Source organism: Myotis myotis, unplaced genomic scaffold (assembly GCF_014108235.1).
Source record: "Myotis myotis isolate mMyoMyo1 unplaced genomic scaffold, mMyoMyo1.p scaffold_m19_p_20, whole genome shotgun sequence".
Lineage (NCBI taxonomy): Eukaryota > Metazoa > Chordata > Mammalia > Chiroptera > Vespertilionidae > Myotis > Myotis myotis.
In genome coordinates, this window is record NW_023416325.1 from 22,955,260 (window position 1) to 22,975,668 (window position 20,409).

At 54.7% G+C, this 20,409-nt stretch overlaps 1 protein-coding gene across 1 annotated transcript in view; it reads left to right on the forward strand.

Moving 5' to 3' along the window:
• The first annotated feature begins 11,966 nt into the window (after positions 1–11,966).
• LOC118678261 (CXADR like membrane protein) overlaps positions 11,967–20,409 on the forward strand; it is a 95,377-nt gene continuing 86,934 nt past the window's right edge. The window contains exons 1-2 of the mRNA XM_036353703.1: positions 11,967–12,109; positions 12,256–12,530. Coding sequence (XP_036209596.1) covers positions 12,506–12,530 — 25 coding nt within the window. The 5' untranslated portion in view covers positions 11,967–12,109; positions 12,256–12,505. The remainder of the gene's footprint in view (positions 12,110–12,255; positions 12,531–20,409) is intronic.

Genomic DNA, 20,409 nt, shown 5'->3' on the forward strand with positions numbered 1-20,409 from the left:
ACAGTGCAGAAAGGTCTTTAGCTGTCCACATGCTCACTGACACGTATTGTCTGCGTGTTTTTATGCTAGCCATCCCAATGAGTGTGGAAATGGGTAATTTTGCACTTGCGGTTGTCCATGCCATTTTTTCAGAAGAGTTGAAGACTGGTCCTAGTGAAACCAGGTTGGCTTCCACTCGACATGCCATCCCTGAGCCCAGCCATGAATCTCAAGAAAGCTCCCACCAGTCCCCAGGGAAAGCACGTGGGTAACATGAGCAAATCCACAACTTGCTCTTCGAGATAATGAACCCGAAGCACAGGTCCCCTCACAGGAATGTCATGCGCCTTTACTCTGAGTGCGGATTTATTATATGATGCATGTTGGATAGAGGCACCTCCCTCACAGCTGGAGAGGGTTGGAGTCTACATGGGTGAGGATGAAGGTGGTTGAGTTCCAGGAAAGATAACATGGCTGAGGGGACTGGCAGACCCTCTTCCCAAACAGTTCTGGAATCTTGGGGCGCCACTTCCTGTCTGTGAGCTTCCTCCTTCGTTCTGCCTTCAGAGGGATGAGTTAGAGTGCATCTTTAAAGGATTTTGAAAAAAGTGCTGTGTACACCAGATGCAATTATACCGGATTATGGCCAGGGTTACAGTGACATCACTTGGCAAGAACGGCTGGCATCCCTCTAAGTGGCTCAGAACAGTGGGTAAGCTCAGGGCCGGTGATATGGGGACTAGGAACCATCCTGAATCTTCCAACCTTGGGGTTTCAACTCGGTCCACCTCATTTGCCGCCTCCTACGTGAAGCAGTCTCTGGTCACCACTTAGGAAGAAATAGCTCCCTCCTTTCAAATTCAGCAGCACTTCACTATGCCTTTCTCAGGCCTCAGGCTGTGTCTCACCGTTGGTTCATGGTTATTTTTTTAAATATATTTTATTGATTTTTTACAGAGAGGAAGGGAGAGGGATAGAGAGTTAGAAACATCGATGAGAGAGAAACATCGGTCAGCTGCCTCCTGCACACTCCCTACTGGGTATGTGCCCGCAACCAAGGTACATGCCCTTGACCGGAATCGAACCCGGGACCCTTGAGTCCGCAGGCCGATGCTCTATCCATTGAGCCAAACCGGTTAGGGCTGGTTCATGGTTATTTAAGAGCGTTTCCTCCTTTAAACTGGATGCTCTTAGAAAAACCTAGCTCTGGCTTGCACAGAGTATGAAGTCAGGCTGACCGAAAGCTCCCTCGCAAACTTCTCTCGCTCTTGATTCATTGGCTCGAACTATGTCACATGGCCTTCCGTGTGGCGAGGGCGGCCGGGGACGTGTGCCACACTTTGCTCTCGCTGGTGGAGGTGTGCTGGGAATGGGGCTGGGAGCCGTGAGCAGGGTCTTCTGATGGTCTTTCTGCTCGGCACGTCGGGCCAGCGGAGCGAAGAGACCGGCCTGAGCGGTGTCTGTGCCACAGTGAGCCCTCGGGGCTGTGGCCGCTCCTCCTGCTCAGAAGCGGGGAGCAGAGGAAGGGCCAGGCAAGGCGCCCATGCCAGTCCCTGCCTCCTCCTTCCTCACACTCTCCCCTCACAGCAGGGACTAGTTTACAGAGCCGTTTCCTCAGACAACCGAGGCTAAGGCCGAGAGAGGTTAAAGCAGCCGTGGGCAAACTACGGCCCGCGGGCCGGATCCGGCCCGTTTGAAATGAATAAAACTATTGGAAAAAAAGACCGTACCCTTTTATGTAATGATGTTTACTTTGAATTTATATTAGTTCACACAAACACTCCATCCATGCTTTTGTTCCGGCCTCCGGTCCAGTTTAAGAACCCATTGTGGCCCTCGAGTCAAGTTTGCCCACTCCTGATAAAGGCCTTGTTCAGGATAAGGGAGTGAGTGACAGCGCCCGGAGGGTTCCATTGGCCGCCTGAGGCACACCCCGTGCTCTGTCCCCCCAGACAGCGGCTCTGGGCCCAGGGCCCACACTTCGCCCGCCTTCCGGGCACAGCGCAGCCAGGAGAGGTTCCAGATGATGCGAGAGGCTGCAAGACGGCGGCTCGAGTTGTGTCCTGTTTGTGAGTGTGGTGGGAAGGTGAAGGCGCTCTCCTCCCTCCTATCTTCTCAGACTCAATCTCCTCACCAAGCAGCTGCAAGCATCTCGGCCCACAGAAGTGTGAGTTCCCCACAGGACACCGCGGTATATTCAGATTTTGCACACACTGGCCCCGATTTTACTCCATGGCTTTGAGAGCCTCACCCATTTCTGGGCAAAAATTCCAGCTCTTCCCTGGGCCCGGCCACACCTATTTTGCCAGCAGATGCCGTGGGCTTTTCTGTCCTCATTCCAGACCTTTTAGGAAGAGACAGGCCACCTGTGTGGTAATTCCCACACTGTTGCTAGGCAACTGGTCTCAAGCTTGACCTTGTCTAACTTGAGTGTGACCCTGACACAACACACCCCCTGGCGGGTCTTGGTCTACAGTGAGGACTTCGCCCCGAAAGGACTCTAAGGACCCACCCAGCTGGACAGAGGGGACAGCAGCTGCACAGGCGGGGCCAGGCCGGCGTCCAGGCGGGACCAGGCCGGCGTCCAGGCGGGGCCTGGTCTTCTAGGGCTGATGCATGACCAGCACAGGAGCGCTCAGCCGGCTGGGGCGGCAAGGGGCCACCCCCCGCTGGGAAGATGTGAACTCTTCCTGTCTGCTGGTTTGGTGGTTCGTGTCTCAGGGGGAAACAGGTTCCTGGATTCTCTGTGTGGCTGCAGAATGAGGCGAGGCCTGGGTTTGGTCCCCCAGGGGATCACAGCAGACACAGGAGTCAGTGAGCACTGATCTAGGCATCAGAATAGGGTTTGCCTAACATTCATGCCCCCGCCAGCCGTGTAGCTCTAACCATGTTGCTGCTCCTCTCTGAGCTTGAGTCTTTTCGGTAAAATATGGAAGTTAGATCGGCTGCCTCTGGTTCCGCTCTCAGTCTAATGACTCGAAATTTAGTGTTTCGCCTTATTCTTGTCTCAGGGCAGCTTGTGTTGTGGGCAGTTCTGAGTTTTTTAACCAGAGAAACACTTTCTTCCGATTTTGATCTCACCTCAGCGATGGGGGGTGACGGGAGGAAGGGAGAAAACACAGGAATATGTTTTATTACCCCTTTTGCTGTGCGCTTCGAAGGAAGGGACTGGACTTCCATTCACCCTGAAGGAAGGAGGTGCTGTCTGCCCCCTGGAGGGGTGAGAGGAGCTTCTGTGGAGGGTCCCAGGGTCCCAGGATCCTGGGGTCGTGGCACTAACTGGGGGGGACCGAGAAGAGACCGAACTGCTGCTGGGTGTCTCTTTCTTTGCACAGTCCCATCTGATGCAGCCTCACGTCATCTCCTTAACAACCATAAGAGAAATCTTTTACTTAAAATATATTTCTATTGATTTCTGAGAGAAAAGGAGAGGGAGAGAGAGATAGAAACATCAGTGATGAGAGAGAATCATTGGTCAGCTGCCTCCTGCACACCCCCCACTGGGGATTGAGCCCACAACTCGGGCATGTGCCCTGACTGGGAATCGAACCGTGACCTCCTGGTTCATAGGTGGATGCTCAACCACTGAGCCACGCCGGCCGGACCATAAGAGATTCTTATTAAAGAAATGATGGAGGCTGGAAGCAGCTAAGAAACTTGCCCACATTGGGCGCAGTGAGGAGGGGTGTGCCGACTCCAAGGGGCCTGTCTGGCCCTCCAGCGATGTGAGGGCACAGCCAGGACTCAGCGGCCTGCGCTCAGAGGAGACTCTTTTCAAGAACCCAGGACGCTGGCACTGGACTTGGGCTTCCAGCCTCCCTCCAGACCCGGGAGAAATAAATTGGTTGTTTATTAAAAAACAAAAATTAGCCCTAGCTGGTTTGGCTCAGTGGATAGAGCGTCAGCCTGTGGACTAAAGGGTCCCGGGTTCGATTCTAGTCAAGGCCACATGCCTGGGTTGTGGTCTTGACCCCCAGTAGAGGGCTTGCAGGAGGCAGCTGATCAATGATTCTCTCTCATCACTGATGTTTCTATCTCTCTCTCCCTCTCCCTTCCTCTCTGAAATCAATAAAAATATAATAAAAGCCTAATATGCAAATTGTCCCCTCAGGCGGTCATTTGACTAGGAGTTCAACCGTTCGCTATGAAGTGCGCTGACCACCAGGGGGTGGCGTGGAACATGGCGGGTGTTGGCGATGTGCTGTGACCTCTAACAGGCTACCTGGGGGTGGGGATGATGGGGCTGGAGGTACAGTGAGAATGTGGGGTGTTGGCCGAGCTCGCTCTCACTCCCCCTGCTACCCTCCCCCGGGATGCCAGGGCTCGTGCAGGGGGAAGACCCCACGCTCAGGTGCCAGGGGCCCATGAGGAGCCTGCCACGCACCTGCGCGGCCTTTTCCAGGGGAGCTGGGCTGCCGGGACTGCAGGGGCTAGTAGGGCTCCCCACGGGTTCATGAAGGAGCTGGTCTGCGAGGCAGGCTAGGAGAGAGCGGGCTGCCCGCCTGGCTTCTGTGCAGCGCCGCTGGGCGGCCCAGAGGCCCATGCTGTGCCCCGGCCTGCGGTGTCCAGCCACGCTCACCGCATCTCCATGTGGGGCCTCGGGCGCCGTAACTCAGACGGAGGGAGTTACGTGGCGGCCCAGGAGCCCAGGTGCTGCGCAGGGCCCAGAGGTCAGCTGGGACCTACCCTTCCATGCCAGAGGCTCATGCTTGGATCTCTGGCCAGGCCTAAAGACCGCACCCATACATGAATTTCATGCACTGGGCCTCTAGTAAAAATATCTTTTTTAAAAATTAACCCCTATGCCCTAGCTGGTTTGGCTCAGTGAATGGAGCATTGGCCTTCGGATTGAAGGGTCCTGGGTTCGATTCTGGTCAGGGGCACATGCCCGGGTTGTGGGCTCCGTCCCCAGTCGGGGGCATGCAGGAGGCAGCCAATCAGTGATTCTCTCTCATCATTGATGTTTCTATCTCTCTCTCCCTCACCCTTCCTCTCTGAAATCAATAAAAAAAAATTAGCCCTAGCTGGTTTGGCTCAGTGGATAGAGCATTGGCTGTGGACTGAAGTAACCAGGGTTTGATTCCAGTCAGGGAACATGCCCAGGTTGCAGGCTCGATCCCCAGTTGGAGGCTTGCAGGAGGCAGCTGATCAATGGATTCTCTCTCATCATTGGTGTTTCTATCTCTCTCTCCCTCTCCCTTCCTCTCTGAGATCAATAAAAATATATTTATAAAAAATAAAAAACAAAAATTAGGCAGTCTTCCTCCCAAGCCTGACCTCTGAGAGGTCACTTTAGCAGGACTTGAGAGTTAGGTGGGGAGGAGCTGGGGAAGCCCAGCCTAACCTCCCTCAGGAAAGAGGCAGAAGGAAGAGCTACGCATCCAGTGTCCACATGAGGCTCGTGTCCACCTGGGGCTCATGTCCACCTGGGGCTCACGTCCACCTGGGGCCCGTGTCCACCTGGGGCCCACGTCCACCTGGGGCTCACGTCCACCTGGGGCCCACATCCACCTGGGGCCCGCGTCCACCTGGGGCTCACGTCCACCTGGGGCCCACGTCCACCTGGGGCTTACGTCCACCTGGGGCCCACATCCACCTGGGGCCCGCGTCCACCTGGGGCCCGTGTCCACCTGGGGCCCACGCCCACCTGGGGCCCGCGTCCACCTGGGGCTCACGTCCACCTGGGGCTCGCGTCCACCTGGGGCCCACGTCCACCTGGGGCCCACGTCCACCTGAGGCTCGAATCCACCTGGGGCCCACGTCCACCTGAGGATCGGCAGCATCGGAACCTTCTGCTTTTCATCTTGTCTCTGGGCTCTCCCACTGCCCCCTCCCACCCACTGGTGTTGAAGAGCAGGCCTGTGCACCAGGGTCCTGGCAGGTAAGTGAAGGTGGAGACCTTTCCTCTCTAACAAATGTCCCCCATGAAACACGAGCCCCACACCACCCCTGCTCCTCGGCTGGCCACGCAGATTCAGGCCGGGACTGTCCTTCACGGTGTGGGACAGAGCGGGGAGCCGCTCTCGCCTCTCCCCACTCCTGGGCCTTCTGGGGAGAGAGCAGCTGCTTTCCCTGCCTCGGTGGTAACTCCCTGCTCCCCAGCCTCCGTTAGCAAGCAGGGTTCCTCAGGTCCAGCCTCAAGCAAAGTGTCCAGTCAAGACCCCGCAAGCCTGGGGGCCTCTTACCGTCCAGCCACGGAAAGAGCCAGCACACCGAGCAGCCAAGCCAGTAAGTACCCTCGTGGGACAGGAAGGAGTACATGGAGATGGTCTTGTTTTAATAGGAAAAGGAAATGAGACAGAAGTTGGCTCCTTCGACTGCAGGGAATGGAATCCTATGAACTCAAGGATTTTCGTTGGAACAAATATTTATTGAGTCTCCTATGTGTTAAACACTGTGGGAGGCGCGCTCATTACAGTCTCATTTCTTCTCCATAACAAGTTAGGAAAGAGGAAGGCGTGCTCACTGAAGTGACCTATTCAAAGCCACCAAGAGCCCCACTGCCTGCCTCGGAGCCCAGAGCCCTCCTCCTGAATGCCCTCACGGCATGAGTCTCCGTCCGAGACAGCTGGACAGAGCTGGAAACTGGAGCTCAAAGGGCTTGAAAGCCTGGCCATGGCTCTCCGGTGCCCTCTGAGATGAGACAAAGCACAGCTCTCCCTCCTCCCCCTTCCTCGCCCCGCTCCCCTCCCACTCGCTCACAGGACCTCCCCACCCAGGCCTGCTTGACGTCCCTTACCCCAGGTGCAGGGCAGGGCCTGCCTTCACAGCCTCTGCGTTTTCCCTTTTGGAGCATTTCTTTCTCACTCCACATTGCGACCGCTTGTTGTCCGTCTTCCTTAACTCACCGTGAGCTCCTGGAGGGCAAGGACCACTTTGTTATGCTCACTATTGAGTTCACCAGGTGCTTCACAAAGGCTCACCACAGGTTGAAAAGAAAGTCAAAGGTGGACGGATGGATGGATGGGTGGATGGATGAATTGATAGATGAATAATGGCTTATCCTCCCCTCAAAGTCACCATGTCTCAGATTAAATTTCTCTTTCCTTCTTGACAAGTTAACTTACTTGGCTCCCCGGTTTGTTAGTAGTACAATCATTAGAAGAGAGTGAGGCCCTAGCCCAGGGGTGGGCAAACTTTTTGACTGGAGGGCCACAATGGGTTCTTAAACTGGACCGGAGGGCCGGAACAAAAGCATGGATGGAGTGTTTGTGTGAACTAATATAAATTCAAAGTAGACATCATTACATAAAAGGGTACGGTCTTTTTTTTTTTTTTAGTTTTATTCATTTCAAACAGGCCGGATCCGGCACGCAGACCGTAGTTTGCCCACGGCTGCCGATTTGGCTCACTGGATAGAGCGTCGACCTGCAGACTGAAGGGTTTCGGGTTCGATTTCAGTCAAGGGCATGCACCTTGGTTGCAGGCTTGATCCCTGGCTCGAGTCAGGGCACATGAGGGAGACAACCAATTGATGTGTCTCTCTCATATCAATGTTTCTCTCTCTGTGTGTGTGTCTCCCCCTCCCTTCCACTCTCTCTAAAAATCAATGGAAAAAATGTCCTCGGGTGAGAATTAACAACAACAACAATAAAAAGAGAGTGAGGTATAAGGGCTTTCCATCTTCTGACTTTAAATCCTGCCTCGATCATTTACTAGCCCCGGGATGATAGCAGTTTGCTTCATCTCTCCACACCTCAGTCTCCTTGCTGTGATGTGGGATTGGAGGCTTGTGGACCGTCTGGCAACCCCAGGACTGTCTGGGAGGCCAATAAACAGCTGCTGCTCATCTTAGCTTATGTAACAACATGTTAGGTGGCTTATAGTTGTCTGTGGTGCCTCTTTTGTCATCTGCTTCCTCTCCCACAATGACCATCTGATATTTGACCTGTCCAAACTTTCTCCCAAGTATCACCTGTACTTGCTTCACCAGCCTCATCTCATCTCCCCACTTAATGAAACAGATTCTAACCGGTTTCTCTGCTTCAGATTTTTCTTCCTATCTTCTATGCACGACACGCTCTGAGGAGGCTCTAGAATTCCTCCAGCGAAGAGGCTCAGGGTGGCATCTTGGGCTCCCCATGGAGTGGGGAGGAGGGGGACTAGTCTTGAAGCTGCGTATGCATGTCACTAAATGTCAGCTGTCCACGTGAAAGCCGGGGGAAGGGAGCTTGGCGGATATAAAGGGTATGAAGTTCTCCATCCTTGGCTAACCCCTGGGGTCACCTGGGCAAAAGCTGCCAATTTCTTAAAGTATAGTTCCCATCAAGGTCCGTTTTGCTAATTTTTTTTCAATGAGTTTGGAAAAGCTCCAGGAGCCTTTGCCTGGATGCAGGGCTCTTCACAATTTCGCTTCAGGCTAACTGTCCCAGGCCATTTTGCTCCAAGTCCAGCTTTTCATTTCATGTACTTCACGCCCTCTGGATACACCAGCTCCACATCTTGGTCCAGGAGCGGCTCCCCAGGTTCTTTTATCTGATGAAAGTCCTCCCTGAAGGCCTGGCTCAGAAGTTCTTCTCCCCAGCGATCCTCACCCACCCAGCCTGCGGGGCGCCATCCCTTCCTGGAATACCCAGTGCTTCTTCTTGTCAGGATCATTTATCCTGCAATTACATAACTTTCGAGTATTGTTGTTGAAAGTTTTCACGTGTTGATGTTGTCTCTCCCACTGGCCCGAGATGCCCATTTACGGTAAGGACGACCACATCCCCTTTGAGTCCCCTGGCACGCAGCCCGAGCCTGTGGGACACAGGGGTGGTAAGCAATGGGTTTGCTGAGTTACAGAGCCACCCCAGAGGCACTCTGCTCTCTGACCCACAGATGCACAACAACAGACAACAGGCTTCGGAAGTAGGGAGTTATCTAGCTCTAGGGGCCAAGGATGCTCCCCAGGGAATAGGTGTCATTTATCTACTGGCTGTAGGCTTTGGACCCGGGAAACCAAGTGTCTGTGACCCAGTCTCAGCCTGCGCACACCATTCCCTGTGCTGACGAAGAACTTGGAGCTGACCACATGGTGACAGACCCTCTGTCTTCCAGTGCACACCGCCCCGAGGCAATCACGGTGTTACCAGGTTCATGAGGAGGCCACCAGCAGTGGGGGTTAGAAGTGTGGTTTTAAAACTTTTGCAAAAATATATCTTTTAGAGATAAGGAAAATAAAGAATCTGGTAAAGAATTGTACCAGAGGGGAGGCGAGGAGGATCTGGTAAAGAATCCAATAATTCTTTTTTTTAAAGAAAGATATTTTAAAATTGATTTTTAGAGAGAGAAAGGGAGGGGGGAGAGAGAGAGAAACACTGATGTGAGATAGTAACATCGATTGGCTGTCTCCTGCACAAACCCAACTGGGAATCAAGCCCACAACTCGGGCATGTGCCCGGACCAGGAATCACACCCCCAGGCGCATGGGATGACACCCAACCAACTGAGCCACACAGGCCAGGGCTCCAAGAATTCTTTGTACTATTTTTATAACTTTTCTGTAAATCTGAAAGTATATCAGAATCCTATCTAATAAAAGAGAAACATGGTAATTAGCGTACGACCGCTACCCTTCCCATTGGCTAATCAGGGAGATATGCAAATTAACTGCCAGCCAAGATGGCGGCCGGCAGCCAGGCAGCTGACGCAAACAGGGAGGCTTGCTTGCTTCAGTGACGGAGGGAGCCAACCTTCCCCTCCTGCCTTGCTGGCCTCTCAGCTGCACTCTAAGCAACATTGTAACAAATATAGAAGCTAAACAAAACCCAGGGCTTCAGCCAGCAGGACCGCAACATTGTTTCAAATACAGAAGGGTAAACAAAGGCCAGAAACCTGCTTTCAGCAGCGGAGGTCTCATAGCTGGAGCCGAGCCTCAGAGCTAAATTTAAAGCTGGCCCAGAATTTAAAGAAAAAGGAAAAAAGGACAGGTTGGGAGCTTCAGTCACCCGCCAGCCTGAAAATGGCCCTCAGCCCCTCACCCAGGCTGGCCAGTCCCCTCACCCAAGCGGGACCTCCACCCTGATCCAGGACACCCTTCAGGGCAAACCAGCAGGCCCCCACCCGTGCACCAGGCTTCTATCCTATATAGTAAAAGGGTAATATGCCTCCCAGCACCGGGATCAGCGTGACAGGGGGCAGTGACCAAACCCCCTGATCACCCTGCAGCTCTGTGTGTGACAGGGGGTGTGGCCACAACCTCCCTATCCGCCCTGCTCTGTACCTGACAGGGGGGAGCTCCCCAACCCCCTGATCGCCCTGCGGCCCTGCTCTGAGCCCGACCAGGGGCTGTACCTAGGGACTGGGCCTGCCCTCTGCCACCTGGGAGCAGGCCTAAGCCAGCAGGTCGTTATCTCACGAGGGGTCCCAGACTGCAAGAGGGCACAGGCCGGGCTGAGGGACCTCCTCTCCCCCCTGAGTGCACAAATTTTTGAGCACCGGGCCTCTAGTATTAAATAAAAATTTAAAGCAGAAATAACAAAAGCCACCTTCTCTATATAGTGTCCCTCCCACCTTCCTCAGCCTTTAAGAAGAATTAACATTTTAACACATTCCTATACAAATTATATGTGTGAATATTTCTCCTATTAAACAGGAAGTGTAACTTGGAAAATGGAAGTACTCAAAGTCAAAGAGCACTTTGAAATATTTTATAACATAAATAATATTTTAGGGTGCTAATATTGTAATGGGGGTTTTAATACTGTATGATCTGGGCAAGATATTTAACCTCTCTAGGTTACAGTTTCCTCATCTTTAAAAATTGAATACAAATGCCCATCCCTTAGCATTGTCATAGGCATTAAATAAGAAGTTAAATATTAAGCAATTCATCTAATTCCTGCTTCACAGTCGGTGCCATGACATACTAGTGCCAATGTTTGAGAAATGCTGAAACCAAGTGCTCCGCACTCTGTGTCCTGGACACCTGAAGGCCGCCTGGAGCAGAGCAGCTGCATAAGGAACAGTTATTGAGGAAGCCGGCAGGGAGGCCTGAATCAGTGCTGCAAACAGCCTTCTCGGTTTCTTCGTGACTTCGCAAGAGCCCCTTGCTGTCTCCAGGCCTCTGCTTTCCTCATCTGTGAAATGGGTTGGTTTTCATGACAACCAGAGGACTGATTAGAGAGGACGATACAGATGCTGGGGTCTAAGACCCTTGGAGAAAGGACTGGGCCAAGGGCAGGTGTGAGACCCAGCAGCCTGCTGGGCGGGGAGTTCATCTCTCACAGCCCAGCCGCAGCTTCCCAGAGCTCGGCCGCTGGTGCGGTGGAGGGCGAGCGGTCTCTCAGGCCTCTCTGTGGGCGAAGAAGCCACTGCTTGGGGACATCCAGAGGCTGGGGTCAGAGAGCCCGGACAGTGTGCATGGCTCGAGGGGGAGCTGGGGGCAGCAGAGACCTGAGCGAGGCCACTACCCCATCCCCTCCCGCTGGTGCTCAAGGATGGACCCAGGACCTCCCACCCCCACCCCTTCCTGGGCTCCTGGAGCCCCAGCACGTCCTGGTGCGGCGCAGGCATGACCTCTGCCTCCTGCTGTCTCTGGAGGCCAGAGCCCTGGCATGGGGTTTGCTCCAGGGCATCCGAGAACAGAGCCAGGACCGGTGGGCCAGCTCAGCGCCACGCGGATCTGCGTAGATCCTGACCGCAGACCCCGGAGCCCACGCGAAGGGCAAGGCCTTCGGCGAAGGTGGCCGTGGGGACAGAGTGAGGAGGGGACAGCCGCGCTGCTGGCCGCCCGCTGCCCCGGGGCTCAGGTCTGCGTGGTCGGTCTGTGGGTCTGCAGCTTCCTGCTGACCAAGCCAGGTGGGGCCCGAAGAGGGGAGAGAAGAGGGGGCGAGGGGGCGAGGGGGCGAGGGGGCGAGGGGGCGAGGGGGCGAGGGGGCGAGAGGGGAGGCCAGGAGGATTTTAGTAATAGAGAGGGGAGGGGAGGGGAGGGGAGGGAGGGGGCGGGGAGAGAAGCGGTTTGGGAGAGAAGTGGAAGCGGAGGGAGAGTCTGTGAGCGAGAAAGAGATGCCAGACGAACGCGGGGCGGCCGCAGTGAGAACACAGAGCCGCCTGCAGGGCCTCGGCCCGGGCGCTTAGCCGAGGGTCCCCGACTTTCTCCACCGGAGGCAGCCCTACCGCGCCCCGCAGCCCAGCGCCTGCGGCCGAGGTGGGGCCCGGCGGCCCGCTCCCCGCCGCGCACCCCGAGGCGGGAGGCGGGGGCGGGGGAGGGAGGGGCTGCCGGGAGGAGGCGGCCATGTGGTTGCAGCTCGCTCTATTTTTTTCCCTCTTTCTTCACTCCTTCTTTACAAACAGGGTAGAAGTGTTCCAGGAGCGGCAGCGCCTTTCCGCCTCGCTCCCCCCGCCCTGGTCCCCGCTCCCGTCTGGGCGCCGGCCGGTGGGGCGCGCGAAGCCCCCTGCGAGCGGGCGCGGGGCGCGGGCCTCCCGCGGCGGCACATGCCGCAGGCGCCCCGCCAGCCCCCCAGGCGCCCCGCCAGCTCGCCCACCGCCCCGGAGCCGCGCCGCGGCTGAGCGGGAGGACCCGCGCGCTCCGCTCCGCACCGGGATGGCCCCGCTCCTGCTCTGGCTGGGTGAGTGCCCGGGGCCCGGGGCGCGGGGCGGGGGCCGGGCGGGAGACCGAGGACCCGCGAACCTCCGCGTCCGGGAGACGCGGGCGCTGGACGGCTGCCCCGGAGGCAGCCCGACTCCTCTCCCGGCCTCCAGCTGCGGGAGCACATCTGGCCGGGGGCGAACTCGGGCCGGAGGGTCCTGGTCCAGCCTGGCGCGCACCGTTGGCGGCGGAGGGGCTTCGCTTTGGAGGGCGCCCTCTCCGGAGGGTCTGGGCAGCGGGGGCCGGGGAGGGAGGGTTTCCTCGGGAGTCTGTGCCAGGTTCCCGAGGGCCGGGGGAGGGTTTTGTTTCAAACAGGCGCCTCCAAGGGCCCAGATTGGAAACAGATGTGTTGCAGGGTCAGCAGGAGGGAAGGGGAAGCGACGGGCGAGGAGAGGAGGAGCGGGGAGGGCAGGCACCAGGGAGCCCGGAGGCCGGGACCGGGGGGAGAGGACGGACGGGACTGGAGGGACAGTGAAGGCGGAGGAAGGGACACGACGCAGAAGAGCAAGACCGAGGGAGCAGGAGCCAAGAGAGTCGGGAGCAGACGGAGAGCAGGGCTGGGAGAGAGGAACGGAGAGGACGGCTCTGGGCGACGGAAGCGCCGCCCGCGCCCCTGTCACCCCCCAGGAGTCCTGAGGCTGCGGGGGCCCCGACGCCCCAGGCTGCAGGGTGCGACGCCCAGGCTGCAGGGTGCGGGGCAGCACCTCCAGGCTGTGCGCGCGGGAGGCCGGAGCTGACCGGGAGCCTGTGAATACCTGAGATGCCAGGGCCTGCGCGGGCAGGAAAAGGAAAAAACTCACTTATACAGGAGCGAAGTGCGGGCTCACCTGGAGACAGGACCACACCTCAACCAGAATTCAGAAAGGCGGGAGCCAGCCCCTGTGGTAGAGTGAGCACCTGGCCCCCAGAGAACTAGCCCTGGTCTTGACCTGACCATCCGGGCGACCTTGGACAGTCTATTCACTACCTGGGGCTTCAGTTTCCTTAGCTCGAACAGGACCCACATGGGTCCGAAGCCCCTCCCGGGCCCCAAGGCCACACAGCCTGACTCGCCTGGGCTCTGACAGGCCTGATGTCTGGGAACCTCAAACGTGGGTGAAAAGGCACTAAAGTCACCCTGAACTAGCTGCCTAGGAAGCTCCCCCCTCTCTCTTTTGCTCCCCCCTCCTTTGTTTTTAAAACCTTACAAACCAACGAGGCTGTCTGCCTGGGCCAGGGGAGAGGTGAGGAGGCGGACTGGCTGGACTGTTGCTCACGTGGGGCAGGTGAGGGGCCACGTTCTCTGAGCTCTTCCAGGTGCCGCCGGGTGTGGCAGTCCTGCTTCCCGCACAGCGGGCATCTCTAGATAGCGCCTCTGCCCCTGAGCTTCCAGGAGACTCGAACGTCAGAGCTGCCTTTTTAAAAACAGCGGCCATTCCTTAAGCACTTGTTACTGAACGCATTGTATGTACTATCTTGTTAACGCACTTATTTGTATGCCAACCCTGTTGGCCACCCACTTCATTCCCATTTTACAGATGAAAACAGCAAGGTGGAAAGAGGCCGGATAACCTGCTCAAGGCCATAAGCTCATAATTAGCAGAGATGGGATTTGACTGTAGGTTGTCTGCCTCCAGGGATTGCTCACAAAACCGCCTTCCGTCACCGCTCTTGGTGACACTCTCTGTGGTGACGTCCAGAGGAGTCCTGTGCATGGACCGGGAGCTGTCAGTGTGCTCCTGCCTGCGGGAGGGACCTGGGACGGGAAGTGGCACCTTCGGGCACCAAGTGCAAGGTGGCTCTGGCCCACAGTCACTGACATCGGCGGGCCTTGATGATGGTTCTCCTCTTAGTTCATGAAAGAGAAACTGACCAAGACATGAATCAAAAGATGCCGCTGATTCCCTGCCCTTCCGTATCGGGTGCCTCCTGTGTGTAATCACGCCTCTGGCTGGTACTCTGTCTTTATAATAGAAGCTGCCCCTCATGATTTCCTTCTCTTCTCAGTTGTCTTTACAAACTAAAAGCCACGTAGAAGGGAAAAGATGGACCGCTGACTTGGAATTCTGCCCAAGCAGAAGCTCAGCATTCACGCCTGCTGTAAAGCTTTTCCACGTCTATGCTTGCGGCACACAGGCTCAGACTCATGACATCCAAGCCCTAAGTTGATGAAACTGTTCAAGTAAGAAGTCACAGGGGAGATGAGCTAAAGGTCAGGACAAGGGACAAGGCAGGAGGCCTGAGATGAGGTCGGTAAACAGACAGGCATCTGAGGGGAGCAACACTGAAGGAACCCCTCGCCGCTGACAGCCCCCATGGGCCGGAGCCTTGGGGAGCCCTCCTGTGGGCTGGATGACCCTCATTTGCAGAGTGGCTTTGGGCCATGGTGTTCCTGAGCACCCGTAGCCAAGCCAGGAAGAAAACCCTCAGAGTTGCCTGAATCCTGAAATTATCTACTAATCCCTGAAGGAGCAGCTCCGAGGCTGCTTCTGGCCGCTGCGGGGTGGGGTCTGGCCTCTCTCTTCTAGGGAATGCTCAGTCTTGAGAGGGAGTCGGGAGGGCAGAATCGCCGTCCGAACGAGGATGGATCTGCCAATGGATCAAATCAAATGCCCCGCCTCTCTGGATGAATAAAAAACACTACCATGAGCTCTGTGGAGGAGAGGGAAGGGAGACTTCATGGGCTCCCCAAACTCCAACCCCTCTTCTGACTACCCCCCCCCCCGCCCCCCGCTCCACCCCGGAGCTCAGGTCCTCATCATTCCACCTGAGCTTTCCTCCTGGACTTCTGTAGTAGCTGCCACGTTGACCTCCTGCCTGAATTCTCTTCTCTACGCTGCAGACTGCGGCCGTGCAACCTTGTAGAACAGCTGGTGTGAAGCAAAGCATTTGGATTAGGAATCTGGCAAGCTTTCTTGGTTCTTGTTCTGACTCTTTTGTCTATCACATGCTGTTGAAGGGAACTTGAGTTCAGAATTTCAATAATTCTATGATTTCACTCCACACTTCCATAAACCTTTATTAGTCTCCATTGCCTATAATACTGAGTACAAACACTTCATTCTCATATTGAAGATTTTATAGAATACTAGGGGCCCAGTGCACGAATTCATGCACCTTGAAAGGAACTGTGGGCCGTGAGGCTGCGATGGGCACAGGGGCAGGTCTTGGCCCATTCTCCACACCCACGCCCAGCTCTTCCCACCGAGGCTCCCTGTCCCCTGTCTGCCGGCAGCCCCGCTCCTGCCGCTGCCACTCCCATGCGCTGCCGGCACCGGCCCCACTCGCATCCGCTGATGGCGTGGAGTGACTGGGGCAGGTGCCAGCAGTGGGTGCAAGCGGGACTGGCGCCATCAGTGGGTGCAGGTGGCAGCTGCTGCCCCAATCACCCCTCAGGAGCAGGTGGAGGTGGAGAAGCCCTCAGGGGCAGTTGGGGCCAGCAGCTGCCACTCGCACCCACTGATAGCACCAAGCGATCGGGACCGGCACCAAGCGATCGGGACTGGCACCGGGCGCCGGCAGAGGGTGCGAGTGGTGGCTCTGGCACTGGCTGCGGGTGTGAGCGGGGCCAGTGCTGGCAGCAGGTGCGAGCGCTGGGTAGGACCATGGCATGTGGGAGCAAAGAATTTTCAGTAACCACCAGAAGCTCACCCCGATGACAGCAACTGGTGCCCCACCTTAGTCTGGTGCCCCCACTCACCTGCTCCACCATCCCACCATGGCTGACGCCCACCATGTTGTGCACTCTGCCGCCTGCTGCCAACGCCTGCCATGTTCCGGCGCGCGCCCTGGTGATCAGCACATGTCATAGCTACCAGTTGTTTGGTTGTTCCGCCGTTTGGTCTATTTGCATATTAGGGGTTTATATATATAGACTAGAGGCCCAGTGCACGACATTCATACACTGGGGGTGGGGGGTCCCTCAGCCTGGCCTTTGCCCTCTCACAGTCCAGGACCCTTGGGGGATGTCCGCCTGCCAGCTTAGGCCTGATACCCCTAGGGGTTGGGCCTAAGCCAGCAGTCAGATATCCCTCTCGCAGTTCAGGGCTCTCACAGTCTGGGACCCCTCACTTCTTACTGACCGCCTGCAACGGAGGTGGGGGAGGCTCCCGCCACTGCTGCTGTGCTCACCAGCTGTGAGCTCGGCTCAGGGCTTCTGGCTGAGCACCGCTTCCCCTGTGGGAATGCACTGACCACCAGGGGGGAGCTCCTGCATTCAGAGTCAGTGTGTGTCATAGGGACAGGTCGTTTTGCCATTCAGTCAATTTGCATATTAGGGTTTTATTATATAGGATCATTCCTCTCCTCTCCTCCCTGTCCCCAGACAGCTCTCCAGAGAACCTCGATTTCTTCTTGTGCCCTAACCATGTTGCATGCTTCTTTCAGTTCTATGCTTGTGTTTATGGTCATCCCTTCGCCAAAAGTGCCCTGTTACTCTCCACCCTTACAGATCAAAATGTTGTTTACCCTCCAAGTCTCACCTCAAATACCACCTCCTCCAAATGCCCATCCATGATTTCACCAACAGAATATATTCCTTCCTCTCTTGGAATCCCAGTAGCCTTTCTGTTCTGCTACCTTTGCAGCATACTGATCTAAATGCGTATCTACTACCCCAGTTAGACTGTCGGTTCCGTGTCTCATTCACCTGTGCTCCACTTTCCAAACCTTACGTAAACTAAATGCTTGTGAACTATTTGTTGAGATAATTGGATTTTTGGAACACTTTAAAGATGAAAGATTTAAAGAATTATTAATCTGTGGGATGATACAGTTGTGAGGAGCCCAGTTTTAATTCAGCTTGTTTTGTGCTTTCTTGTCTATTAATGCGAAAATAGGATCAGGACTATTTTTTAAAATTATGCATAGAGCAGCCTAGCTGGTTTGGCTCAGTGGATAGAGTGTCGGCCTGTGGACTGAAGGGTCCCGGGTTTAAATCTGGTCAAGGTTACATGTCCGTGTTGTGGCTCAATCCCCAGTGGGGGGTGTGCAGGAGGCAGCTAATCAATGATTCTCATCATTGATGTTTCTATCTCTCTCTCCCTCTATCTTCCTCTCTAAAATCAATAAAAATGTATTTTTTAAAAAGTTCTTCTGTGCCCTAGGTCACAAAAATTTAAAATATAATTATACATAGAACCTTACATGGACATGGACCAGATATCATATTTTTCATACAAACTTAGTTTGTTATACTGGGTATGTTACTACCAGAGTAACAACAGACATTTTCATTAAAACTTCTGCCAGGATGGGAAGGAGCTTTCTCCCTGAAAATGAGTTTAAGGAAGGCTTGAATGCATAGTCCTGTAGTTTAATGACAGGTCTCAGTAGGATTCTATGTCCTTGCCTCATCTTCCCACATTAATGATGATGGTCATAATAATGATAGATTCCCAGTAGGCACATATCTTGTCTCATCCTATTTTTGTCTTGTGCTCAGCTGAGCAGTGTGCATAAATGAGTATATTTCATGAGTGCACCTAGTGATGATGACCTAGACAGACATTTTTAAAAGGTAAAGTCAAAGATTGTCAGACATAGGGAAAGCTAAGGGACTGTGTAATTCGGTGGTTCAGAGAGATTCGGCTAAAGTTAAACAGCTAGCTTAGTAAGAGGGCCACACTAGACCCCTAACTCCACGACAGGCCCAACCAAACGTTCTTGAAATAGAAAACCTCTCTGTCCTTTTCAGCTCAGGGAGGTTACAGTTGCTCTGCAGAAGCTTCATTAAATGAGCCAAACGCTGAATAATTGGCACTGGCTTTTATGTTGAGAAATTGCCTGAAAAATAGGGCAGATGTCGTAACATCGCAGTTTGGCCACCATAGCTGGAAATCCTGGAAACTGCAGCGCCCTGTGTGATGGCTGCTGCGCTCAGGAAGGAGAGGACACCCGGGGGGGGGGGGGGGGGGGGGGTTGTGCCTCCCAGGAGCAGAGTGAGACTCAGTAGCTCTGGCTCCTTCCTAATGTGCTGGGCTATTCTGGGAAAGTCATACCACTCGGACCCTCAGGTGCCGTTTTCTTTCTTGTAAAACGAGATTATCAGACTGAGGTTATCTTAGGTTTCCTGTACCACTCACATTCTCTGAGGGGGTTTTTAAATTCTGGGAATCTGTGGGCTGGTCTAGATGCGGTTGTGATTGGGAGCACGTAGGTGTCACCTTACTTAGATAGTCTCAGGCACTTGTCCACTCATGGCAATTAGTAACCTGTGACTAACGAAGCCAGAGGACTGACACCTAATGTGAAGAGAGTAGTAGCGACTCCATCCCGGAACTGCATTGTCAGTCAGGGAACCTCGTTGAAGATCAGGTGGGTGGCCAGAGACCCTGCCCCGTAGGGTTAGTAGCTGAAATACCAACAGGACCTCACCTGCAGGAGAGCTACCGGGTTACCTACAAACATCCCCGGGCAGAAACACCCAGGATCGACTTCTGCAGAGAGGGCCGAATGTGTGAAACTATTTATAAGCATTAAGCACATTTCTCAATCTTAAAATTAGGGCATAATTAATGTGTCTTAATGTGTATCCATTAAGTGCACAGCTTACTGGGTCCCTTGCATAGACTTGAACTTGTGGTTGGGTTTTGAAATGTGAATTGCACACTGTTAGTTCACTTGTAGCACCTGAGAGGGGATTGCATGGACTGTGGTGGCAGCAGAAGTCATTTCTCCCATTTGCACAAGGTTTAGCAGTTCACAGAGTACGTTGACATGCCTATCTCACCCTAAAATCACTCTGTGAGAGCCAATGTCCTTCTCATGCCATTTTACAGATAAGTAAACTGAGGCTCAGAGATTCTCAGGTTACCCCGTTCATAAACAGCTGAGCCAGGACACCAACCAGCACTCGGATCCAAGGCCATTTGCTCTCCATTTCCAAGAGGCACATCATTGTTCTCAAGGTGAGGTTCCTGTGCTACCACGGAGCGGGCAGCGGAGGTCTCACCCCATACATCTCACAGGGGAAAACAGCATTTATCCACACCTCCGCCCACGCCACTCAGAGGGCACAGGAAAGGTTCGTTTGAGTGAGTGACTGTTTATGACGCAGAGTGTCTCCATATATCATCCAGGGATCACCAGTTCCTCCGATTGGTCAGAAGACTCCTGTCGCTCTCAGGGCCGCGGGGAGCCCTTGCTCTGCCTGGAGTCCGATGCAGGAGCTCCCGTACTGCCGCTGCCCGGTGGGTGGCGAGCGGGTCTGATTGGGCATGCCTGCTCTATCTGTCACTCCTTCTAGTTAAGTCCTGTCTCAGCAGTTTTGACTCCTGCCCCCTCTCCACCACCCCCTCCACCAAATGCAGACTCTAGCAAAAAGCACAAAAATGTTAGTTATCTGAGCTTCCTAGCTGTCCGAGTTCAGGAAAATAAATGTATTTCCTTTGGCACCATATAGACCAGGGGTCCTCAAACTACGGCCCGCGGGCCACATGCAAATACAAATATTGTATTTGTTCCCGTTTTGTTTTTTTACTTCAAAATAAGATATGTGCAGTGTGCATAGGAATTTGTTCATAGTGGGGTTTTTTTAAACTATAGTCCGGCCCTCCAACGGTCTGAGGGACAGTGAACTGGCCCCCTTTTAAAAAGTTTGAGGACCCCTGATATCGACCAACATGGGGAGGGAGGCTGAAGCCAGAACACTTTATTCTGTTAGTGAGCACTGCGTGAGGCCTCGGCCAAAGTCTGGTGGTGCCAAGACTCACGCCTTGTTCCCCTAGAAATCAGGGGGGAGCGCTGGGCTTGTGCGCCCTGAGGCGAGAGCGTGGGAGCACCCTCAGGTGGCTCCCGGTCAGCGTGGAACAGGGCGGTTGCTTGAAGCCAGGAATAAAGGGGCCTGAGGAATTCCGTCTCTAAAGGCGACAGAGGAGAGG